The following is a 26,784-nucleotide window of genomic DNA, read 5'->3' on the forward strand; positions in this document are numbered from 1 at the left end:
TCAGAAACAGTGCTTATACAACTAAATATTAATTAAGTGATTCAAAGGAAAGCAAAATCTTCAAACATTTTTCAGTTTATATAGTGAATGTTTGAGTTTGTAAAGAAGAATACAAACACTGCAATTTTTTTGAACAGTCTAATATTCACTTTTCTTCAATTTTTTTAGAGGAACAACACAAATTTGATGTATTTTTCTTCATGTTTTGATTTGGAATAGAATGTGTAGTGTTCTATTCCAAATCAAAATAGTGGATTGCTTGTTTTTAATATGTATTCAGTGATTGCATATGTCACCATCCACGGATATTATCTTTTCTCCTAAAAAGGAATAATAAAAATATGTGATTTTACATATAAGCTACATTGCTTGGGTGTTTATTACCTACTTCGGTAGTTGGCTCATGGCAACTACTACTTTTTTGCTTCATAATTTTTTGGTTCACACCCACACTTTTAAATAGGTGCGATCTTTGAGCTTATTAATAGGCTACCCCGCCTAAAGTAATACAGTGGTACACTCATATTTCTCAGCAGGGCTTTTTTTCTCAGAGGAAAGGTGGTGGAACTCCCCCACCCAAACCTGGCCACGCCCCCATCAAACCCTAGGACCACCCCTTTAGAGAACAGGAATGCAAGTAAAATTTGGGAGGGGCTATAAAAGTAAATGTATGGAATTAACACCGCCCCCCCCCCCACATTAGTAAGAATAGCGAGTAACACTGCCCCCCCCCACATTAGCAAGAAAAGCGAGAAAAATTGTATCGCCGCTCCTTACCTGATGCTGACGATCCGCGCTATGGTAGGATCGACGAGCAGAGGGCGTGATGACGTCAGCGCGCACCGCCGGGTGTACTAAGATACACCTTTCCTATGGGGGTGGCCGCGCGCCCCCGATGTTTACACGCTGGCGGTAGAGGGGGGGGGGTGAAGCGTGCATGTCCCCGCTCACCGGCTGTGAGCAGCGGCAGTGACAGGTGCCGGGCACGCGCAAGCATGACATAAACAAGCCGCGTCCGGCACCTGTCACTTTCGCTGCTCTGCATAGCTTGTCAGCTCTGCAGAGGCAGTCGGTGAGCGGGGACAAGAAGAAAAAGGTGGCGGAACGCAGTACCGCCGCGTTCCGGCAGAAAGAAAGCCCTGTTTCTCAGTGAATGAAGCCCTGAGCTTTTACTGGAGGAAAGAGACACACCCCTCCCCTCACAGCACACAGAGAACATGCACAGCTGTGACTGTCAATCACAGGCTGTGTACTGGAGCTCTCCTCCCCCTTCACCTTTTTTTTTTCTCTTGGTGTTTGGAAATCCTGTCAGAGGTGACTCATCGCTCTCTGCTGCCTCCTTATTTGTTATAAGCATGACACTCTAGATTAGATAGAGACAAGTACATCGTATACTGTAGAAGGAAGTGCTTTGTTTATATTTCGTGTCTGAGGTTTACAGCCACTTTAAGTGTCAAATTTTGGCCCTAGTTATTCTTTTCAAAACACATCTTGCTCATTGGTGAAAGCTTTTGTGCAGGGTCACTTTGCTCCCTCTTGTACTCAGCCTGGTTTTGCCAGTTCTAAACAAATCACCCTTCGAGTCTGTTAAGGGTGTCCCCGTCTCCCCTCACAAGTATGCCTTTCTCCTTACTATCACCTCTGTGCAACGTGTCTCAGAGTTAGTAGCCTTATCCTGTAAGAAGCCCTGCCAAGTGTAACACAGGGATAAGTTTGTCTTGCCGGCAGTGTTGGCAACCTGCCAGATTGAAATTCACTGGCATGACTCGCAAATTTTACTGGCACAGTCAGGTTTTTACTGGCATTTCTAAAAGTTAAAAAATTACAGTTTTAAGTGCAAATTTCAGTATTTAGGCTACAAACAGTATAATATGCAAATAGAAATGTGATTTAAGGTAGATATTAAAGTACAATTAAAGGCAAAACTTTTTTTTATTTTTGAATAGAGTGGAGAGGGTTTAGAATTCTTGGCAGTTTTTATTGCTGTCTGCACTACCGTTAGGGAGATTCACCCTCTCTATTTGTCCTGTTTACCATTATCATTTAAATTGAAAGTAAAAGAAAATCCCAAATTTTGGGTTGTCTCCAGAAAAGTAATAGAGGGGAAAGTATCCAATAAGGACACTAGTTCCAATGACCTGGGGGGCCCCCAAGGACTTCTCTTAATTTGCAGGGATTTCCTTCCACTTCTTATATAGCTATGGGACAGGAAGTAAAGGGAAATCTATGCAATGGGACACAGATGGCGAATAAATCTGACAGCGGTTATAACCCTTCTTTGCTCTATCCAAAATGAAAAACAGTTTTGCCTACAGTTCTAATTTAGGGCAAAAAAAAATTCTAATTTTATTTTCAATATACACTCACCAGCCTCTTTATTAGGTACACCTGTTCAATTGCTTGGTAACACAAATTGCTAATCAGCCAATTACATGGCAACAACTCAATGCATTTAGGCATGGTGAAGACGACTTGCTGAAGTTCAAACCGAGCATCAGAATGGGGAAGAAAGGGGCTTTAAGTGATTATGAACGTGGCATGGTTGTTGCTGCCAGACGGGCTGGTCTGACTGCCAATCTACTGGGATTTTCGTGCATAACCATCTCTAGGGTTTACAGAGAATGGTCTGAAAAAGAGAAAATGTCCAGTGAGCAACAGTTGTGTAGACGAAAATGCCTTGTTGATGTCAGAGATCAGAGGAGAATGGGCAGACTGTAACTCAAATAACCACACATTATTACCAAGGTATGCAGAATACCATTTCTAAACGCACAACATATTGAACCTTGAAACAGATAGGGTGCCACTCCTGTCAGCTAAGAACAGGAAACGGAGGCTACAATTTGCACAGGCTCTTTGCACTAGCAAGGTGTACCTAATAGAGTGGCTGGTGAGTGTAGTAACTAAGTAGCTTAGGGACAGGACTCAGGAGAGCAAGAAATTATAATGGGCAGGCATGCACACATAAAATTGACTTTCACAGTATCACTGACAGCAGTGTGCAGCAGCACAGATGATAACACCTCACCGACATTACACGTCCCGTCCGAAGTCACAGTGACAGTCTCTCTCTATGCCAGGTGGTCCCTTCAGTCCACTCAAGTCCAAACAGCACTGACAGTCCCAATCCCAATATGACACAACAAACTCCGGCACCGCCTCTGCCAGACCCGTACGCTGGCGCTTCCCGAACACACTGTAGCAGGCACTCGAATGGTCTCGGCTGGTCTAAGTTTAAGACACTGTTTTGTAATGCACATTTAAGAGAACAGATTTTTTGACTTGCCTGTAAAATCCTTTTTTTGAAGTACATTACAGGACACAGGTCCCTCTGCTCTCTTCCTTATGATTCACTCATTGCTTGCTACCAAACTGAGGCTTGATGGAAGTTGGAGGGGTTATTCTAGAGCTGTCCTTACAGCTTTGTTTTCCAGTATCCAATCACCTGAAGGTAGCTACATAACCCATGGTCTAAGACTATGCTCCTATGTCTTGTAGTGTACTTGAAGATTACAATGAAAAAAATTATTTACAGGTAATCAAAAATTCTATTTTAAGGCCTTCTGTATTCCTTTTGTGACCCTGTACTGTTCAGCTGGTACCATGGCAGCATGCAGTCCCTACACAGTGTGCTAAGTATATGTAAACCTAATCACTAATATCTTATATATGCTTTAACATATTAATGTGATTTTAGAAGTCATTTTAAATCTGCTGCTTTCATTAAAATTAAATATAGTGATCCTGCCATGTAGATCCTGGTTCAGACACTTCCTGTTTTGGATTGACAGACAAACACACATGATGCACATTACTCGGGCATGTTTTACTATTGTCACATTTAGGACACCCTCAAAGCAGCCACTAGTGGAGTACTTGCATTCAGACAGAAGAGGCTGCAGGAGATATGCAGCAGGTTGCGGGATGTAACAAAAGATGAAAAAGTTGATAATTACTTTATATGAAAAAAGGGAAAGTGTTTGTTAAACTACTTTAGCAGACTAAAGCCATTCATTTGCATTCATTTGGGCTTTACATCTACTTCAATGTCATAAACAAGGCTTAACTAGCATGGTGTGTGTGGGGGGCTGCTTATTTTCCATCCAAAATACCTGAGACCATCCATACTTAAGAAACCAGGAGAACTATTTGGAAGTGATGCTCTTGGAAATTGTGAGGTACACCTTTTTACGCCACTGAAATGTTCTGCAAAAAACAATAAATGGAACACAAACAATACCTACAAAACAAAAAAATGATTATAATTGTGAGGTGAATTGTTTGGTGTTCATGGTATTTTTTGGCCAAAACGCTGCTGCTAGGTGGAGGCTTCCAGGAGAGTTAAAAGAAAATGTCAGTGTGCATGAAGCCTAATACAACAATCTTCTTCAGTGCAGAAGACACGAATAAACTGAATTTCTTCCACATTGCAATTTTACTTAAAAAAAGAAGTTTCTAATCCAAAACCCTAATTTGATGACATTGGCTTTAATAGTGAGGAGTGACTGAGTACAAAGCAAAACCTACAACAACAGTTTCTATTCCAGTGTTTCCCAACTGCGGTTCTGCCACTGGAGGTGGCAAAGCAGCTAGAAGAGAAGCTACAGTATAGGCAGTGCATGTGTGTGCAGAGGGCTGGCTATGCTTCAGTGCTTGATAGTAGAGACAGTGACTTTACTGGAGGAAGAGCAGTCAGAAATCTGAGAAACCAGGAGTGAACAACCCACAAGTATTGCTTTGGGACATGATTGAAGCATTCGGGCTGGAAGCATGGAGCTAAGAGTTTTCTAATTTTAGGCCTGCTTTGATGCAAGTCAGTGCCATGATTGAAAAACTAAAACTAACTATAAGTGGATTGAGATTTGGTCCCTTCAACAGGGACTAGTCGAATTTTGATCCATGTGTACCTGTTCGTGTTTGACAGATATCGATCAATAGAGCGACATCTGTCCAAAGGCAATGTTGGAAAACATTTGTTGATCAGCGGTTGCAGCCAATGATTATTATGATTTGTATTCTGACAACAGAGAGTCCTACTGTCTGACACAATGTCCTTGTGATGACAACGGTCTCCAGGAGAAAAAAATAACCATGGGTCTCCCCAGCAGCCCAGTCAGGACATCAATAACAACCCTGAGGAAGGTTATAACTCTTCTCCCTAGAAAAAAACGTTTGGCTGCAAGTTTTGATACCTGTTACTGTTTTAGTTATGCGAGTAATGGACCAGATTTACAAAAAATGGTACAAAGAAAACTGGAGCCAAAAGAGACTAGTTGATGTGGGTAAGAGCTCCACCTTTGCTTAAGTTTTTCTTTGTTCATTTTGTCATAAACAAAATTATATAGACATGCAGGGATAATCAGCACTATTGTTCACATCCCTTTTTATTTAAGAGAATCTGTCTCTTCAGTTGTGGTTATATCCAGGACAGTAAGCCAAACTGATTCACAGTTTGCAATTAAACTAAAAAAAATGTTTCTAATCCAAACTCATGAACTACCGACAGTGGCATCAGCAGCGAGAAGCAGATGGAAAACTTGGCAGCACAACAATGCCTCAAAAGACTTTTTAACTTTACATACAGATTTTCAAACATATGCAAACTATAGACCAGCCATTATAGTATCTGCTGTCAAAAAAGACAGACAAATGCTTAGATGACATAAAGAAAAAAGAACAGCAAGTACTTTAATAGTTTGTAAAAGTCCACAGTGGGCCAAAAAAAAAGTGTTTAATTTTCATTTGATAGAGCAGAGTTCTTGTTTTCTGACTTCTGCAGTGCTTCTCTGAGTGCAGCACTTCTCTGCTTATCAATAATTTCCATCTCTCGCAGCTTCTGCAAGAGAAACAACATTGGTATGAATTTCTGGCTTTTCTACAGCATGTTCCTTCCCAAAAACTTGTTACACTGATTCTCCTGACATTCTTCCATAAGCTCGTTACCTGTGAAATTTCTGTGTTAATATTGTTGTAATATTGTCTTCCTCGACCCAAAGCTTCCATTTCTGTCAAGAAATCCCATCTCTCCTGGATTTCTTCCACCACTGTAAGGAGAAAACCATCAGCAATTTCTAATACTGCAACATTAGCACAGCTTCTTCCTACTTCAGTGCACGGTACTTACACTCATCAAATCTGTCCCTTTCCTCTATTTCAGTCTCCTCTATTTGTACAGGTGCTTGGGGGATGTCTGGCAGATCCTTCCCTGTGGCCATAATGCTTTGTAACCGTCTTTTTTCCTTGTTCAGGTCTCCTGCGGATCGGATAATTTACACACAGTCATAAGAGCATCTTAAAGAGACCAAATCAGGGGGTAAAATATACTGAAAGAAATAAACTGCAAAGAAAGCAGCATTATATTTACCCCTTTGGCAACCCATTCGCGAAAGCGCCACTGTGTAGCAGAGCTCACAGCACTCCTACTTGATTCCCTAGGCTGGTTGGATAGTGGGTTGTCCCACTTGCCATTGTTCCTTCTGCTGACTCCAAGTCAATGCAGGACACAATAGTAACATTGCGCCCCTTTAATTATACTTGTTTTAGGTATAGGCTTCGCACTTGGTTTCTGTTGTTTGGTTTAGTGTAGCAACAGGGTTTTGTTTTTTCCTCGCAGTGCAATGCCTACTCCTAATTCCCAAAATGTTCTTCATCTGAGTTTTATGGGCTCTTTAAGTGACTTGGACCCTGATGGATATATTTTTTCCGGAAACAGGATCTCCTACTTACCAACACTATCTCTCCATTAGGATGGAGTCATTTAAAGTGTTTTTCCGCTTCTGCAGCCAAATTGGTATAGCACCTACTTTATATTTGTTATATGTCCTCATTCACAAAACATAATTAAAAAAAAAAATTTAAAAACTGCAATTTTTTTTTTTTTAGATGCTCTGTTCTTGACCCTCCAGGAAAGAAAATATCTACATAGTGCTCTTTATTTGTGAGTGGGCTGGACAGCGGTGTTTGCTATAATTAACCCTGTCTGTACTGTGCAGGCAGATCTTAATTATTATTAGCTTTAACTAGACTTATACACTCGGTCTTCCCAAAGGGTCAAAAATGTAGAAACCACCCTCCTGCATTGTATCTTAATCAGGACAGATTTGGGACAGGTTCACTTTAACCCCTTGGCGCAGGCACCTTCCGGCCCTTTAAGGGTTTCAGAAGCCGGGTAGCGGGGCGGGGTTTTAGGGTCATGTGATTCACCGTCACGTCGGTCACATGATCGGGAAAGGTCCCGATCGAAAGAGATCGGGACCTTTCTGTGAGTACCAGACATGTGTGCTGGGAGCGCGCAGGGTGCGTGCTCTCAGCACATATGTCTTTCTTAATTGCACGCAAATGTGCGGACACTCGGCATCAAGGCCCAGACGCCGGGAGGCTGCACAAGAGGTTAACATTGTCCAAAAAAACTTGCAGTCAGCCATGACATCTAGGAAACATCTATAAGGTAATAAATATTTTTTTTTAAATGTAGGTATGCTGTGTGAATGGAAACAAACGTGTTTTTTTTTTTTCAAATTTGAATGCAAAAGTGGAAATATGCTTTCAAATAGTTTTGTGGAATGTCAAAGGAATAAACAATAAGTTCAAGAGAGCAATGATTTTTTCAATATCCTAAACCACTTAAGCAGAATATCATCTTCTTGCAAGAAACCCACATGGACAGCGGGAAAGCCTTGACTTTACACCTTGACTTTTATGGATTCAGAGAACTATCCATGACACCTACTCCTCCTATGCCAGGGGTATTTCTATCCTTATTAGTAAATCTATACCTTGTACCTTCCCATCAGGTGTTTCTTGATCTGGGAGCTGCTATGTGGTGTTGGTAGTAGGTGTTAACACACATAGAATGGCTTTAGTCAATCTGTACATACATTCCTCCTTTTCAGTCACAATTGTTGTTTGTGAATATTGGGAAAGTGGCTTCTTTCTAGCAGTAAAAGAGTTTCACTATTGGTGCACACTATGGGTTGTCTCTGCATGAGCGATGCACATCATATCATAGTGGAGGAAACAAGGGAAGAAAAATGCAATTGAGATTGATATTATTTGCCTTTAAAGGGAAAGCACTTCTGACCTGCTGTTGGCGCAGTAGTAATTTTTCTGAGGTGAGTGCTAATACTGTATGTGTGGTGGTGGTTTGGCACAGTGGTGACAATCAAAGAAGATTTGAAGACCTTTATTGTATATATTTTGGATTTTTAGAACTCTCATTATTCACGTGGAGAATTGATGGACAGTTTGATCACTTATATATTTGGTTGTGCTACACTGTTATATTTGTTTAAAAAAAAAAGAAGCTCTGCTGACTCTTAATGTTGCAGATCAGTGGTCTCAAACTAATGTCCTAAGCTTTCGAGCCCCTGATGATTCACTTTCTACTGATCTCACTGTTACATACATTACACATTGATAGCCAAACAACCCATTGATTGCCCCTATATGGTAACCCTGTACATACAGATAGACACAGCATATCAATAGGTACCATGCCCCTGATGACATCATCTTTGACGAAACTAGTAGGGCAGAGACAGAACATATGTGGCTACGCATACATAATTCCGTTGCAGCCATCTTGGATTTTGGAATATGAGTTGTTTATATGATATGAAGTGCCTGATTGTCATCTTTTCATTCTAAGAGCATTTACCACATTAAATTGGTGTTTTAATCAGGAATACACTATGGAGAGCCTGTCTTTTTCTTTTTCATGATACTATGTCCAACTGAGTATATACTGTATGCACAGTGATCTGATATAACGTAACAGTACTATCGTTTGACATGTGGTTTTGAGGAAAGCTGGATATCTTGGATTGATATACAAGTGCTGGTTGACCACTCTTAACTGGGGGTCATATGATTCTGGTAAGCCTCCCTTTGTTGTACACCGAGGTTCTATGTGGTTCATTATTAAGAAGCTTTAGTGGCATTTGACATCCACATCTGTCATTTCCCTCATAATCAAAGAACCACTGAATTTAGTATTTGGCTTCACATTTGGATTCCTTTATGTTTGCAATTTGTGGTGACACATAAGAGTTTGATATAATTTGCATTGCACTTATGTATTGCACTATTGTTTTGTAATGCTTCATGAGTACCAATAATCATTACTTATTTATTTCCAAAGCATAACACACTGGCCTTATTCTTAATGCGCTGAGCTTCACGGCTGTCTGACAACAAAGCAAGCAAGAGGACAGCTAGTGGGATAGATAAAAGTGGGACACACAGTGGAATAAGTAATTTGTGTGTTGCATTTGCAGCAAAAGTAGTTGCATGCACTGGAAACTTTTAAGTGTTTTACTGCACTTGTTTTTGCTGAATTTTAACTTGATTGGTTGTATTTGCACATAGAAAATTTATGCTGAAATTTCAATATGCGCAATTTACAGTGGGATGACATAAAAGTGATGTATACAAGACATAAATGTAATGGTATAATTTTATATAAAAAACTTCTAATAACACCGCGCTATGGAAATTAACATGAATACACACCTTAATAAATGTTAACATATACTGTAGTGTTGAACAAATAATTATCTAATTACTCTATATCTGTGCAAAAAAACTTCTGCTATCTCCTTTATAAACACTTAAGTAACTCACAAGAAATCAAATAATGTTAATAGATTTCCGAAGACGCTAGAGCAATACTGAATACACAATACATCAAGCCATAAAGTTAATAAGTAAGTCCATACAAAAGTTCCACACCTATTATGAATAGTGAATAACCGTGCTTCAATCATGCACGTGCAGGAAAAATTATAAGATTACCCCACTCCGCGAAGAACCACCTCTTGTGTTTACCCTATCTGAGTCTCACTCACAAAAAAGAGATGCCTCACATGTGAATGCTCGGCATGAATCGCTCAGAATGCACCACTCTCTGAAGGGTCTTCCTATACACTAATAGAATAACGATCTGGTGGTTTAGCTTTGACTGGAACGCCACTTTAACTCTTGCCCTGGGGTACTCTCAGACATTCACCCTGAAACACTGTGAACTCAAAAAATGCAAACCTTTAAAGGAAACCTGTAATGAAAGAATATGGAGGTAGCCATTGTCAACTTCCCTGTTTTTCCCTGTCTGTTTTTTTCCTAGTATTTTGAGGTACTGACTTAGAACAACTATGGAACTACTGGAAAGAGAGGTCAATCAGAACTTCTGCTCTGCATAAATGTTGCAGGTTGTTGACTTGGACTGTATTGAAGCCTTTGGATCTATGTAAACAGCTAGGCAACTAGCATTTTTAAAAGGAATGTTCAGTAGTGGTAGCCTATGTATTTTCTAAGTACATGTTTCCTTTGAGTACACGATATAAGGCAGGCTTCACTAAATGTTGGATAGAAGTCTAGATACAGCCAGCCCCATCTTGTTATGCCATTTAGAAGCCGGGTACTCCCCCAGCCATCACCGCTCTCATCACACAGCTGACAGCAGAAGGCAGGTCAGTTCTGGATGGAGGACAGGAGCTGTCTGAGTTTACTTTTCACGTTTACAAGCAGGTGAATGGTTGCTAGGATGCAGGGTGTTCCTAGCAACCAATCACCAGCTTGCAACTCCCGGCCACCGTCCAGACCTACTGTGCCTCCCGCCCTCTGATTTTTATGTGTAAAGTAGGACAGGATGGGGAGGATAGGTCAGCCCACTCACTTTTAATGGGCTGTACTACCTGTGAGAAAAGCTGAGAAAGAAGTCCCCAACCCTTTTTTAGAATTCTCCCACACCAAGCAGCATGGTAGTGCAGCAACATGTGGTTTGGTGCATGTGAAAATGCACTAGAGGAACCGACGTGCATCTGCTACGCGTTCCTCTGTGGGTTGGAACATGTGTAATATCAAGTGTGTTCCTCAGCTGCAGAGATGGTAACCTAGATTAAGAGGAGGGGACTGTGATGTGAAGGATCGGAGTCATCGCACAAACATGCAATTTGGACTTCTGCAGGAAGAAAATTTTGTTAACCGGACATCTGTGAATTTTAATTCAATACCCCTGATATAAAGGTGCACAATAGCATGCCATCCTCTGTATGTAAAAACAGTATGTGAACATTGTGTCCGGCTGTCAAACTGCCAAACAGAAAGAGGCCATTGCTGCATCTGCCATTCATGCCCTTGACTGTCCACCAAACCATCTTAATACTGAAGAAATATATTCCACTTGCACACCTATCCCCATTTGCTATATTGCAGACATAGAATATGGCAAACTCCTATAAGCACACTTCAATCAGTTAGTATGGAAATGAAGTCAGAGGTCTATTAAAGCTGGACTCTGGAGGGAAAAAAAATATATTTGTGGTGGGGCTCCCCTCACACTGCAAGAGTTAAAGCAGAACTCCTGTTAATTTTATTTTACCATGCAGTGGGGCTGTGCTCTCACGGCATGGATCAGCTGCTCATTTTTTCTAGGGGTGAGAACTAAGCTCATATTCGCCTGACTCACCGATCCTATGGAAAAGTGCGCTCCCCCACGGTCCAACAATGGACTATTCCTGTCTGTGGAGTGTGCTTTGAGCATGCTGACATCACCAACAGCCCATTTACAAGATCGCTGGACCGCAGGGGGCAGGACCAGTCTTGTGCTGGGAGTTATCGGTGGGTCAGGTGAGTATATCTTATCCTCTCCTCTTGAACAAAACAAACATTTAACGCGTGCAGTGCCAGCAAAGCCCCACTGCACAGGCAAAAAAAACATTGTTCCCGGATTTCGGCTTTAAATGCTTGTATAGCCCCAGAGAACAACTAAAATGTATTTTTTACATATCTCCTACCTCACTTGCATCTGTGTCCACTGTGCCAAATGTGGTGAGTTCTGCTGTATCCACTGTGCTGAGTGTGATGCGTGCATCTGTGTCCACTGTGCTGAGTGTGGTGAGTTCTGCTGTGTCCACTGTGCATATGGTGCATATGTGCTATGCATGGTGTGTATTCTTCACAGTGTGCTACAAACAATGTCTACTGTTGCTATGGATGCTGTTGTGTGTTGCACCCACTGAAGCTAAGTACTTTCAGGACATCGCTAAGTGAGACCTAGTCATTACTGCTCACCCCCACCATCACAGGAGTAAGTTTTTTCTCTGATTCAGACCCCCTCACATGCTCTTTCTCTCCCCTGATGTAGTAGTTCTGAGCTCAGCGCCTGATAGCTCACTCCTGTGATGGAGGAGGTGAGCAGTAATGACTAGGCCTCACCTAGCAATGTCCTGAAAGTACTTAGCAACATCCTGGGAGTATTCTAGTCAGGCTACATGAGGTACATAAATGGCCTACACTGATAGCAAGGGTATTATTCAACTTTAGTCAGAGCTGCACAGTTTGTTTTTATGTACAGACACCCCTTATTTGCATAGGCAGTTTTTTGGTAAAGGTGAAGGTTTAAAAAGCCATCACTGGACCCCACCAACCTGAACAACTTAAGACCCATCTCGCTGCTCCCATTCACCTCTAAACTTTCAGAACGCTTAGTCTACAACCATCTTAGCTCCAACCTCACTAAAACAACCTTCATGACCCCTTACAGTCTGGCTTCCGCTTGCAGAACCCACAGAAACTGCCCTCATATAACTCACTAACGATTTACAAACTGCTAAAATCAATGACCATTACTCCATACTTTTAATACTAGATCTCTCTGCAGCCTTTGATATTGTTGACCACTCACTCCTTCTCAATTAACTCAACTGCCTTGGTCCCCGAGAGTCAGCTCTTTCCTGGTCCTCCTCCTACCTATCACAGCGCTCCAGTGTTACCTATAACTCTGTCTTCTCCTCTCCACTTCTGCTTTCTGTAGGGGTCCCCCAAGGCTCTGTTCTTGGACCTTCTCTTCTCTATCTACACCTCCTCTCTTAGTCAACAGATAACCTCCCATGGCTTCAAATACCACCTCTATGCCGATGACACCCAAATCTATCTCTCTACTCCTCACCTCACTCCTTCAGTTTCCTTTCACATTACTAACTTACTGTTGTCACTCCACTTCCTTAAACTAAATCTCTCTAAAACTGAGCTGATAATATTCCCCCCCACTCGTGTCCTCCTGTGTGACTTTTCCATCAAGATCAATAAGTCCCTCCTCTCAAGCCAGGGTACTATGTGTAATCCTAGACTCTGACCTATCCATTTGGCCTCAAACCCAATTGCTGTCAAAAGCTTGTAGACTTCACCTCTAGCATCTCTAAAATGTGCCCCTTTTTAACCCTTTGAGGACCTAAGATTTTGGAATGCCAAAAGAATCAATTTTTTTGTTTTTAAAGTTCGTACACTTCAGTTGCTGTAACTAAGCCATTTCATGAAATAATTGGCAAAAAGCTAGATCCATTTGTTGTTTGTTGATAAGAAATAATATTTTTACTCAAACCAAAAAAAAAAAAGTTTTAAGTTCTTAATCAGATGATACACGCAATTAAAAACATGGGACAAATACGTCCCTTGGTCCTCAAAGGGTTAACTAAACCCAACAAGCTACTCATTCACTCCCTTGTTATCTCTCACCTTGACTATTGGAATTCCCTTCCCATAGGTCTACCTCTCCGTAGGCTATCCCCTCTTCATTCTATCATGAATGCTGCTTCCTTACAAACCACTCAGTGTCTGCCACCCTCTCTGCCAATCCCTCCAGTGGCTTCCGATTGCCCAGCGAATTAAATTTAAAATACTAACAACAATATACAAAGCTATTCACAACTCTGCCCCAGCTTCATCACCAATCTTGTCTTCGAATATCACCCAAACCACCCTCTATACTCCTCTCATGACCTCCTGCTCTCAAGTTCCCTTGTCTCTTCCGCCCATGCTCTACCGCAATCTTTTTTTTTCTATTTAAATATTTATTCATTTTCCATGTAAAATACATGTTCCATCATTACTCTCATATAACATACAAAACCATCAGTTATATCCCTTTCTAGCATTATTCCCATTACCCCCTCCTCCTATCTAATACCCCCTCCCACCCTGAAACCTACCCCCCCCCCAAAAAAAAAATAAAACCAGCCACTCTTCAATTCTCCATTACATCTTTTCCTAAGTAAGGGTTACTTTCACATATCCCACTATACTGCTTCATATATTTCACCTTAGGCACCAAATCTTCCCATTTTCCCCACCTCCTATAATATAACCCCATCTTGTCTTCTTGCATATAATACAGTTTTTCCATCCTACATATCTGATTCACTCTTTCCACCCAATCCTCTTCTCTCGGCACCTCTGAGCTATGCCAAAACTTAGGTATCAAACCCTTTGCCGCATTTACAGTTGTGTCCAAAATTATTCAACCCCCAATGCTGTAAAGGGGTTTAGGGACTATAGTGTACATTTGGAATTGTATTCAGAATCAAATCCTACAAGGACGTTGTAACTACCCAAATGCAACTAAAATGACATCAATTGTTTATGTAATACAGTAGTAAATGGTTCTTATGTGGTTTCTTCATTGCCACAATTATTCAACCCCTTAAAGACTACCACTCTGAAGAACAGAGGTTCATACAGGTGCTTTCCATCAGGTATTGAAAACACCTGTGGATGTCACCGAGCAGCAATCAAGCATAATAAGCACCAATTAGGCAGCTTTAAAATGACTGTGATACTCAGCTCCTTCTAGACATTTACTGGTGTGGTTACAAACATGGTGAAGGCAAGAGAATGGTCCAGGAAGACAAGAGAAGAGGTGATTTCTCTTCACAGGAAGGGCAATGGCTATAAGAAGATTGCAAAGATGTTAAACATACCAAGAGACACCTTAGGAAGCATCATTCGCAAATTCAAGGCAAAGGGCACTGTTGAAACGCTACCTGGTCGTGGCAGAAAGAAGATGCTGACTTCGACTGCTGTGCGCTACCTGAAGCGTAGAGTGGAGAGAAGTCCCCGTGTGACTGCTGAGGAACTGAGAAAAGATTTGTCAGATGTGGGTACAGAAGTTTCAGCCCAGACAATAAGACGCACACTGCGTAATGAAGGCCTCCGTGCCAGAACTCCCAGGCGTACCCCCTTGCTGTCTCCAAAGAATAAGAAGAGTCGACTGCAGTATGCCAAAAGCCATGTGGACAAACCACAAAAGTTGTGGGATAGTGTTCTGTGGACTGATGAAACAAAATTAGAACTGTTTGGGCCCATGGATCAACGCTATGTTTGGAGGAGGAAGAACAAGGCCTATGATGAAAAGAACACCTTGCCTACTGTGAAGCATGGTGGAGGGTCAATCATGCTTTGGGGCTGTTTTGCTTCTGCAGGTACAGGGAAGCTTCAGCGTGTGCAAGGTACCATGAATTCTCTTCAGTACCAGGAGATATTGGATGGAAACGTGATGCAGTCCGTCACACACCTGAGGCTTGGGAGACGTTGGACCTTTCAACAGGACAATGATCCCAAGCATACCTCCAAGTCCACTAGAGCATGGTTGCAGAGGAAAGGCTGGAACATTTTGGAGTGGCCATCGCAGTCACCAGACTTAAATCCGATTGAGAACCTCTGGTGGGACTTAAAGAAAGCAGTTGCAGTGCGCAAGCCTAAGAATGTGACTGAACTGGAGGCCTTTGCCCATGAAGAATGGGCGAAGATACCCGTAGATCGCTGCAAGACACTTGTGTCAAGCTATGCTTCACGTTTAAAAGCTGTTATAACTGTAAAAGGATGCTGTACTAAGTACTAAGATTGAATGTCACTTGGGGGTTGAATAAAACTGATAATGCTGTGAGCACAGAAAAGACATTTGTGGTTATTTCATTATAACTGTTATGTTATATTTGTCTGACCTACAAGTGCCTCTTTAATGTAAATGTAAGCAAGATGACTGAATGATCAAAAGCAATGTCAAACTGGCCAAAACACTCAATTTCAGTGGGGGTTGAATAATTTTGGACACAACTGTAGATAATACCATATACCCGAATCCTTGTATTTGTTCACTGATAGCTCTGTACTATGTAATAGACACAACTCTGGATCCAATCCTATCTTTATCCCAGAGATTATCCAAATTAAGCGAACCATCTTTGGGCACTCCCACCATATGTGATGTAACGTACCTATCTTTCCACACCCCCTCCAACACTCTGGTGCATTCTCCCCACTTATCTTGTATTCGACGTTCGGTGAAATGTGCCATCTTGTTATACACTTATAATTTACCTCCACCTCTCTCATGCTTACATTCTCGTGTGTTAGTCTATATATTTTCCTCTGTTTGTCTTCATCTATCTCTATTCCCAAATCCCTTTCCCATTTTGCTATGTACATTGGCTTTGTGTGTGTGTCTAACTCAGTGAGAATCTTATAAACTTTTGCCGTGCCCCTTTTCCCATCTCCACGTGATTCCAACAACCTCTCAAACAAATTCCAATCCTTTCTCAATCTCAAAGGTTTTGGAAGACTCCCAAAAAAGTGTTTTAATCGGTGATATCTCCACTCATCTATCTTAATGAAAAGTTCCCTTTTATCCTTTTTCAAGTCCTTAAGTGTTCTCAATTCCTGCCCTTCCATAATATCCCTCAATTGAATATTCTCCTTTTTAAACCATTTTCCTGTGCTCTCCTCCCTAGCTGGAGGAAAATACTCCGTGTTCCTCAGAGACATTAATTGTGAATTAAAATCCCACTTCATAAGCTTGTGCAGTTTATCCCAAACCCTTAAAACATTTAATGTATAAACACTTGTGGTATCTTTTAATCCTCTATATTGTGCTGGTACCCATATGATTTTACTCAAGTTAAGTCCGCTTAATTCATTTTCAATTTTAACCCACCTTTTCCCCTCTGGATTATGTGTCCAGTCATAAATTCTTGCAAGAACTGCTGCTCTATAATACCTCTTGAAATCTCGCACTCCCAATCCTCCCTTCTCTTTATTTCTACTCAACAAATCATAATATATTCTAGGTTTTTTATTTTTCCATATATATCTTGTTAACATCTTTTTAATTACCTTAAAAAAAACCTCCGGAAGTCTAATTGGGATCATCTGGAATTTATATAGGATTTTAGGTACAATTACCATTTTTATCAGATTTATGCGCCCTATCCAAGACAGGTTACCTCCTCCCAATTTCTTTAGTTCCTCCTTAATCTCATTTAAATGTGAGATGTAATTTAACTTACACAAGTTCGTATTTGAAGCAGTGAGTTTAACCCCTAGATATTTTATCTCTATCCTTCCATATAAAAGGAATTCTTTTTGTATCTTTTCTTTTTCACTGTTTGGAAGATTTACATTTAAGATCTCAGTTTTTGTTGGGTTGATTTTCAAATTTGATAGCTCCCCATAATCCTTTAAGCTCTTCATTAAATTTGGGAGTGTTATCCTAGGATTTGCCACATAGAACAACAGGTCGTCCGCAAAGGCTGCCACTTTATGTTCAATTCCCCCTATCTGTATTCCTTTTATGTCCATATTTTTCCTAATTGTTGCCAGTAAAGGTTCCAATGACAATACATACAACAATGGGGACAGTGGGCATCCCTGTCTTGTTCCATTTGACATCCCAATAGGTTCCGACCTCTCTCTGTTAACCAAAATAACCGCGGAGTGCTCTCTATACAATTTTCCTATCTACTCTCTCATTCTAACTCCCAATCCTAGAGTCTCCAGAGTGTCCATCATAAAGCTCCAATCTACTCTATCGAATGCCTTTTCAGCGATTGAAAGCACCACCGCCGGAGTTTTCCCCTTCCTAGCTTTCTGGATAAGCAACAAAGTTCTCAACCCATTGTCTCTACCCTTCCTCCCTGGTACAAATCCCACCTGGTCCCCCCGGATCCATTTTGGCATTAAATCTTTCAACCTATTTGCCAAAACCTTTGCATATAACTTAGTGTCTATGTTCAAAAGTGAGATTGGTCTATAGCTAGAGCACTGAGAAGCATCCTTCCCTTCCTTTTGAATAAGCACCACATGGGCCTGTAAAGATTCTCGCCTCATCTCCCATCTCCCCACCTAGGGCGTTCATATATTTCTTCAATTTCAGTATTAACAATTCACTATATTTTTTATAGTACCTCACAGTATAACCATCTGGGCCTGGGCTTTTCCCCATCATGGTACTTTTTAATGCTATTTTTATTTCCTCCTGCGTAATTTCTAAATCAAGGGAATTCAGTTGATCTTCACTTAACTTCGATAGTCCAGCGTTTTTTAGATATATCCTTCTTTTTTCTCTACTCGCATTTCCACTTTTATTTACTGAATCCCGGGAAGTAATATTATACAGCTTGCTATAATATTCCTTAAACACCTTGGCGATCTCATTAGTAGAATAAACCATTTCTCCCTTGGGGTTTCTTATTTTTTCTATAATTCCTGTTTTTCTTTTTCCTCAAGACTCTCATCAAATATTTTCCTGGTCTATCTCCCCATCTATACCTCTCACTTGCCACTTTATTAAAAACTCTTCTCCTCTCCTCTTCCATCAGCATCTCTAGTTCTTCTTTCTTTTTTGTTACCTTCTGTCTTGTCTCTTTTGTTATTCTATTTTTATGTATCTGCTCCAGGTCAAATATTTCTTTTAACAGCCCAGTAAGTTTCTCTCTTCTTTCCCTTTTCTTTTTTGCCCCGGACGCAATCAATATACCTCTTATGTAGGCCTTGTGGGACTCCCATACTGTAGCCACCGACACTTCCCCTGTCTCATTCTCCTGAAAAAATCTTTCAATCTCTTCCCTAATCTTCTGATCAATCTCCTGATTCATTCAACTTCCATCCTATACCACCTGTCACCTACCTCCCCCACCCTAATTTCAATGTAACAGGGGAATGGTCTGAGAGAGACATTGCCTCTATCTGTACTTTAGCCACTCTCTCAATAAGTTGATGGTCCACCAATATATAGTCCAGTCTCAAGTACATCTCGTGTGCGTTAGAGAAAAAGGTATAGTCTCTCTCTCTCTTTTCCATGTATTATTCTCCAATATCCACCAGTTGGCACTCATGCATCACCTTCTTTAAAGTTCTCAGAGACCTACCTCCCTCTCGCTGCACAGAAGAGGTTGTATCCATTTGTGGATCCATACAGAAATTCAAGTCCCCTGCCACTATCAAGCGCCCCTTTTTGAAGGCCATCAATTTTCTCAAAACACCTTTCAAATATAACTCCGGTCTCTTATTTGGGCAATAAATATTCGCAATTGTACATTCCATTTCCTGCAACCTACCTCTCAAAAACAAAAATCTCCCCTCAGGATCTATTTCTCTTTCCTCCAACTCAAGCCTTATGTTTTTGCAAACCCTATTGCTACTCCCTTAGCTCTATTAATTGGGGAATCTGCATAAAACCATGTTGGATAGTTTCTAGAATTCAACTTAATATTTGACTTAATCTCAAGATGTGTCTCCTGTAAAAAGACCACCGAAGCTTCTCTATGTTGCAACTCCTTGAATAGCTTAAATCTTTTCCCAGGACAATTCAACCCATTTACATTATATGTTATAAACCGTAGATCTTCCATACTTCTTGTATCTCTTTTTTTCTCCTCAATTTCCTCTTTTCCACCCTCAATTCCCTTGTACTTCCCTTCCTTACGCAGAGTGTTAACGTTAATACCCCCTCTCCATTACCTCCCACCCACCCTCCCCTGTTACTCCCCTTCCATCCCACACCCCTCCCCTCCCCTCCCATTACCCACCCCCCCACTACCCCTCCCATTTTTGGCCTCTAATTTGCCTATTAATCATTTGTGGGTCTATACCCACCCTGATTGAACCTTAGGGCTAAACTCCACACATGAAAGGCACTCCCTCCCTCCAACCACCCCAATTACCCTCCATCTATCTGTTTATTTCTATTAACTTTATTTTTCACGGTGCGTGAGGAAGAAGAAGAAAAAAAAAAAAACCCCACACCTCTCTACTCCTCCTCATTTCCCCGTTCTAACAGTCTGACAAACATCCTTTCCCCTAACATCCATTTCTCCCTCTTCTTTCCACCCACTAATAACTGTTCTATGTAATTCCAGTCTATTACAGAAGTCTCTCAGGTCCTCTGGAAATCTTAGATACGCTGTAACACCATTCTTCCATCCGATTAAACACGCTGGGTTACCCCATCTATAGTGTACATTCCGTTGTCTCATCTGCTCTAGCAGGGGTTTCAAAGATCTCCTTCTCCACAAAGTCTCAGGCGATAAGTCCGCAAAGATCTGAATGTTCATTTCTCAATACTTAATGATTGTTTTTCCTTTGATCCTTCTCCAAATCTCCTCCTTATCCCCATGCTTGTGCAGTTGAGCAATTGTATCTCTTGGTTATTCCTTCTCCTTTCCTTGGTGAAACTTTCCTGATCTATAGAAACCCTCCAACGTAACTAACTCTGTTTCAGGTCTATCCAGAATGGAGTTAAACATTTTACAAACTGTTTCTCTCAATTCTCCTCCTTTAAAGATTTCTGGGATTCCTTGTATCCTAAGGTTGCTTCTCCTATCCCTGTTTTCTTGTACTTCCATCTTATACAGCAATTTTTTCTGAGTGTTCCCAATAGTAGCAGTCCTTTTTTCTAAATCTAAGATATTTTGGGTATGGTTTTTAACTTTTCCCTCCGTTTCTTCCACTCTCAGTAACAAATGCCCCAAATCCTGTCGTATGGTTGTCATTTCTTGCTTTAAGGCTTTTTCCAGGTTTTTGAACATTTCTGCCATTTCTCTTTTATTCGGTACTTGTAAATCATTTTCCAGGCCCTTCCTTTCTATGTTTTCTGACATTTGTTGGCTACTACTAGTCAGGCCCAACGATAATCTAGGGCTGTTTTCCAGGCTAATTTCCATTTCCCCTTTTTCACTTCCACCTTGGGACCTTTCTGGAGTCACATTCCCCTGGGACGTATATTTTTTAATCGTACCCGTCTGGGACCCTTTAAGTCTGCTTCCTTTAGCGCCCTTAATCTTCATCTCTTCTGTGTAGCTGTTTCTCTTTAATCAACCTAGAGGGAGACTTTAGGATATATATTAGGGTGCCTTCCTTTCCTCCTCTCTTCCAGAGCCAGTAACCTCTTATCTTTTTCCAAAGTCTTAAATCCCCCTGGGAATCCCCCTGCTCTCCTTTACAGGATTTATAAATATACATCCCACAGTCCAAGACACCATACTTTTACATTTTGCTATTGACCTGGGCCGTCTTCACCCACCCTCCTTCATGAATTTCTCCTGTGAGCTGGCCCCAGACCATGGCTGTCCGCCTCTCTCTCCCGGAATGTGTCCCAAGGGGATTCCTTCAGGGTCCCTGCAGTCCCCTGCTGTCTGCCGATGGACGTCCGACCGCTGCCTCTGCTGCCCAGCAGGTTAGGGATTAGACCGGCATCTCCCTCTCCTCTGTGAGTGCCGGCCAGCTTCTCCCCTTCCCAATGCTCCTTTGCGGCTGACCACGTGGTCACGCCACGTCACTCCATCACCTCGGCAACCCCACCACCATCTCTTGGATTGCTGAGGGATTGTCTCCTGGGGATCAGGGCCCGCTTCCTCTTCTGCCCCTCTCCCAGCTCCAGCATCTCACAGCCAAGGCTCAGCTAACCCAGGTAGGGCTCCACGCACCGTTACATGTGGGTTCTCGGGGTGGTTCTATGGAGGTTGCTGAAGAGCACTCACAGCGAGCTCTCCTGCGCCGCCATACTCGGGCTCCGCCCTCTTGAAGCTGGTGATCTATCAACACTCGCTCTACCGCAATCTGTCCGGCTATCCCCTACTCCTTGATGTCTTTAGGCAATTCCTGAAAAATCATCTCCTCAGGGAAGTCTATCACATCTCCAGCTGGACATTTATCACTTTCATCAGCTCATCCCTCATAACTATAACCCTTTGTACCACTTGCCCCACCCTATTAGATTGTAAGCTCTTATGAGCAGGGCCCTCTTAATCCTCTTGTTTTTTATTGTATTTTATTGTATTGTAACTGTACTGTCTCCCTTATATCGTAAAGTGCTGTACAAACTGTTGGCGCTATATAAATCCTGTACAATAATAATAATCTCTCCAATGGTGCAGACATTGCAGAAGAAAAATTGAGAGGTTTTAACTCTTCTGCACTCTATCTAAAGATATTGTTTTTGCTTTAGATATACCTTAATTTCCCTTTTCATTTACAATCCCTCTAGAGGTAGTAGACATCAGAGGCGATAGGAGATGACATCATCTAAAGTTGGGTACACACTTGTTTATTTTGTCCGATGATTATTTTTGGCATTGTACCATGTCGTTCTCTGTGTTTATGTTGTACTGTAAGCTTGATGTTAATAAAAAAATTCCAGTTTGTTGAAAAAAAAAAAGTGGATACAAACAGATTGAAATTTAGCTGGTTCAGCGGGTATTGGCCGAATTTCAATCTGTGTGTAGCCCTCCCAGTTCAACAGAAGACCAATTTGTTAGATTCCTGTATCCATATCTCTTGTGTGGATGCAGAAATCTAAAAACTGAGAGTGTACCCAGCTATAGCCTTGAATAATATCAGAGATTATTACACTGAAGTTTCAAACAGTCTCACTCTAATTATAATTATGATGGCTTCCTGAGGGTCAGTTTTTCAATGGTGCAAAAAACAATCTTGTCAGTTGACCAAATGTTATATAACAACTTATCTTGAAAACAGCAGATATAGAGTACTCCAGGTAATAGATAACATTGTGTGTGTCAGCACTTACGGGTTGGTCGGGGTTGAAATTTCTCTCTGCTGTAAGCATCTCCTGCTCTGCATTTCTCTGCAGGGCGTAAGCCTGATCTGGCATTTGTAATGGTTTTTTTCTTTGGTGTAGATTCAGAGGTTGGAGGTTTATGTTGGGCAAGGCTGGAGCTGGGATGACATAGAACTGGCAGTGTATCCCCATCTATTAAAATGAAATATGAAGATGATTTGGCAGATAAAAATCATAAATTGGTTTAGCTTGACATTAAAATATATATACATGTTTCTTACCAACAATATAATTATTGTTGGTAAGAAACAGGAAATGCCACAGATCGTATCACAAAATAACACTGTTACAAAGTAAGCTGCCTAAAGTGGAACTTCACTCTCTCAGTCCTCATTCAATCTTTTTATTTCCTTATGCTGCTAGCATCAGTAAGTGGATAGGAAAGTATATCATATTTACTTGTTTTAAACTTATTTATACGTTTGTTCAGTTACTCCCTGGTTTTTGTGCCTAGAACAATGATGTCATACATCCCAGCAGTCTTCAGGAGAGAAGGGAGGGTTCTCAGCTCAGCCAGTGCCTGAGTTATGGGCAGGTAGATTCCAGGAAGTAAATGCTACATGAATCATCTGCCCTTATTCAAGATGGTCACTGCCAGAAATGCTAGCGGGTGAAGTCAAAGTGATTTCTTTGCAAAATAAAGCATGCAGACATGAATGGATGGGTGTGTTTGCTTTGAATATTACCAACAAATTAAATAGTATTTTTGGTTTGTGGTGCTCAGATGCAATGCAGTTCCATTTTAAAGAAGAAGTATCTCTTCATTTATGATTTGATGCTCCTTTCCCCTAGGTACAAACTACATCTAGCACTTTGGCCAATCTTTTTAGGAGCTGTAGAGTTCCAGTATGTGACAGCTCATTCCAAACTAAACCAATCAATTTTCTACCAAAAATGGGGTTGTGAGTTTAGTGTCTAACAGCACAGGCACTCTCACAGAAGTTTTGTCCCTGTGCTGCTCACACATACCCTGTCTGTTTACCAGCTGAGGGTAACAGCAGTGTCAGAACGAGGCCTTCAATAATGATTTTAACTTATTATATGTTATGAAAGTCCTGTCCTATGCTCTATGAACAATTGGAAGTGGGGCCTTTTTCTCACATCACTGCCGCTCCCAGCAGGTAAACAGACAATACATGTGCGAGCAGCACAAGAAGAGTGCTCCTGTGAGCCCCCCCCCCCCCCATACACACACACATTTAGAATTACAGTACTTTTGTCAGGAAAATGCAAAGAGGACAACACAAGCACGGTTAATCATACTTCTGACTCTTTTAAACATTGTGCCATGTGCACTGGATGGGTGTAGTGTGATGTGCAGTGCTTGCTGGATGGGTGCAGTGTGTCATGCAGTGTGCACTGCATTATCGCAGTGCGCCCATCCAGTGCGCAATGAATGAGTGCAGTGTTACATGCGCACTGAATGGATGCAGTGTGATATGCGTTGCATGCTGGATGGAAGCAGTGTGACGTGGGGTTTGCACTAGATGGGTGCAGTTTGACATGTGGTGAGCACTGGATGTGTGCAGGAAGATTGGGCAGTGCGCACTGGATGGGTGCAGTGTTCACTGGATTGGTGCAGTGTTAGCTGTAGTGCGCACTGGATGTGTGAGGTGTAGGGCACCTTCTAGAGCGTGCAGTGTGATGGGCAGTGTGTACTGGATTGGTGCAGTGTGAGCTGTAGCACGCATTGGATGGGTGCAGTGTGAGGTGTAGAGCACCTTCTAGGGCCTGCAGTGCAAACTGGATAGGAGCATTGTGACAAGCAGCACCATTAAAAGGGTGAAGTGTGACATACAGTGCGCACTGGATGGGACAGGCATAGTGTTACGTGCAGTACACACTGGACAAGTGCAGAGTGAAGTGTGCACTGGATGGGTGCAGTGTGACATGTATTGGGTACAATGTGATCTGCAGCATGCACTGGATGGGTGCAGTGGAACGTGCAGAGCACACTGGATGGGTGCAGCACAACATGCAGTGTACACTGTAGAAATAAAGTGCAAATGTGTAGCGCAAACTGCAATCCAGAGCACATTTACATCTATGCACATTTTAGAATGTGTTTTAATATTAAAACATTATTCCATCTATATAGGTGTACATTAGCCTATGTTCTAGATCAACGTTTCTCAATCTTGTTTCAGTCATGGTGCCCTTTCAGTCTCAAGAAACCCTAATGTAAGAGCTTGTTCACACTTGAAGCTGTGGGACAGTGAAAAAATGTGGTTGAGTTAACTTTTTACCCCCCAACTATTTTACCTTTAGCTGCAGAGGCAGCAGCCAGCCACCAGGGGTGTACACATGCTGTAGCTGTGATGCTTTGCGGCTGTGGTGATTCTACTCCCTGTTGCATTACCAACCCCAAACGCAACTCATTCAAGTGAATGGGACCACACTGCAACCGCCGCCACCCCCCCCTCCACCAACTACATTTAGGGTTTTAAAACAGATGGTGAGGGGGCAACATATCACCACCTTGCCACCTGTCAAATGCCTCTGAAGAGAGATTCGATCATGGATACTATACAGGGCTGAGACCAGAAGAGTGACTGCTAACAGTAATGTGCAGAGCAATTATCCAACCAGGATGCCACGGCACCCGAGTGTGTCTGCATGTCATGCAGGAATAGCCACCCAATGCAGTCCCACTGCATCTGGTGTGAATTGGGCCCTTAGTGTGAAGAAGCTGTTCTGTATGTGGAGGTTAAATCTCTTTTCCTCCAGACATAAAGCATGCCCCCTTGTCTTTTGGAATGACCTGAAAGTGAATAACTCTACACCAAGTTCACTATATAGACCACCTATGTATTTATACTTGTTGATCATACCCCCACTTAATCTCCAAATATTCAGTTTATCTAATCTTTCCTCATATCTGAGCTCCTCCATGCCTCCAGACAGTGTCATTTTTTCTTTCACTTGCATGTGCCCAGATTCCAACACTTCAGGTACGGCAATACAATGCAGCAATTCTGGTAGTGTTGCTAATGTATAACACAAGGAACCACTGAGTGCACTGGGTGACCAAAGAGATTGACGTTTCTGGAGTGTTGGTTTCTCAGTGGAATTCAGAAGAGGAATGTTTGGCAGTGTTGTTGCCGAGAGGGTAATCCATGCAATATAAATTTACCATAATAAAAGAAAGACTTATAGGGGCATTTTTCTAAAGCATTGCATTTGACACTAACCAAACATTCTGTGGTGGTGAATCAATCACTGTAATTTAAAGCACATACCCCAGGAAGATACACATGCAGTGAATGTTTGATGAATGTCACATTCAAAGCTTTCTAAATATACCCCTAACCAGAAATGCAGGAAGAATTTAGAGAACTCTTACTCTGTAAACGCTCTCTTATCTGACGTTGCTGGAAGTTTGTCAGTTTGGATTCCTGCATCATCACTGCATAAAAAAGAAAAAAAAAATCAGCAAAACTACAGAAGTGCATTGTAGGAAAATAAAGTAAAATGCAACCTTTGTGCAGTATTTCCAATCAGGAAGCAGAGCCTGTGGAGCAAATCTGGCAGCTCTCTGTACAGGCTGAGTGCAGGACAGCTATGATGTCACCACTACTTTTATAAGGTAATATATGGGTTCCTAGGACATTTGGTGCACACATAGTAGATTTACAGTCAGGTCTATAAATATTGGGACATCGACACAATTCTAACATTTTTGGCTCTATACACCACCACAATGGCTTTAAAATGAAACAAACAATATGTGCTTTCACTGCAGACTGCCAGCTTTAATTTGAGGGTATTTACATCCAAATCAGGTGAACGGTGTAGGAAGTGTGCAATTTGCATTTGGAATCTTTTGCTGTCAACTCTCAAGATGAGATCCAAAGAGCTGTCACTATCAGTGAAGCAAGCCATCATTAGGCTGAAAAAACAAAACAAACCCATCAGCGAGATAGCAAAAACATTAGGCGTGGCCAAAAGAACTGTTTGGAACATTCTTAAAAAGAAAGAACGCACCAGTGAGCTCAGCAACACCAAAAGACCCGGAAGACCACGGAAAACAACTGTGGTGGATGACTGAAGAATTCTTTCCCTAGTGAAGAAAACACCCTTCACAACAGTTGGCCAGA

The 26,784-nt window shown here is 41.6% G+C and overlaps 1 protein-coding gene across 5 annotated transcripts in view; it reads right to left on the minus strand.

Annotated features, from left to right (window-relative positions):
• Window positions 1-5,366: 5,366 nt before the first annotated feature.
• Window positions 5,367-26,784, minus strand: part of CUNH22orf23 (chromosome unknown C22orf23 homolog) — a 79,387-nt gene continuing 57,969 nt past the window's right edge. For 4 of the 5 annotated variants that reach the window (XM_089674249.1, XM_089674248.1, XM_089674247.1 and 1 more), the window contains 5 exons: window positions 26,031-26,093; window positions 22,637-22,819; window positions 6,125-6,253; window positions 5,944-6,044; window positions 5,367-5,836 (listed from right to left, as the gene is read on the minus strand). In XM_089674249.1, coding sequence (XP_089530375.1) covers window positions 5,732-5,836; window positions 5,944-6,044; window positions 6,125-6,253; window positions 22,637-22,819; window positions 26,031-26,093 — 581 coding nt within the window. In that variant the 3' untranslated portion in view covers window positions 5,367-5,731. The remainder of the gene's footprint in view (window positions 5,837-5,943; window positions 6,045-6,124; window positions 6,254-22,636; window positions 22,820-26,030; window positions 26,094-26,784) is intronic. The other variant, XM_089674251.1, reaches the window with a different exon arrangement.

This window comes from Staurois parvus, unplaced genomic scaffold (assembly GCF_062004578.1).
Source record: "Staurois parvus isolate SC_StPar_1 unplaced genomic scaffold, SC_StPar_1.0 ptg000149l, whole genome shotgun sequence".
Taxonomy (NCBI): Eukaryota; Metazoa; Chordata; class Amphibia; order Anura; family Ranidae; genus Staurois; species Staurois parvus.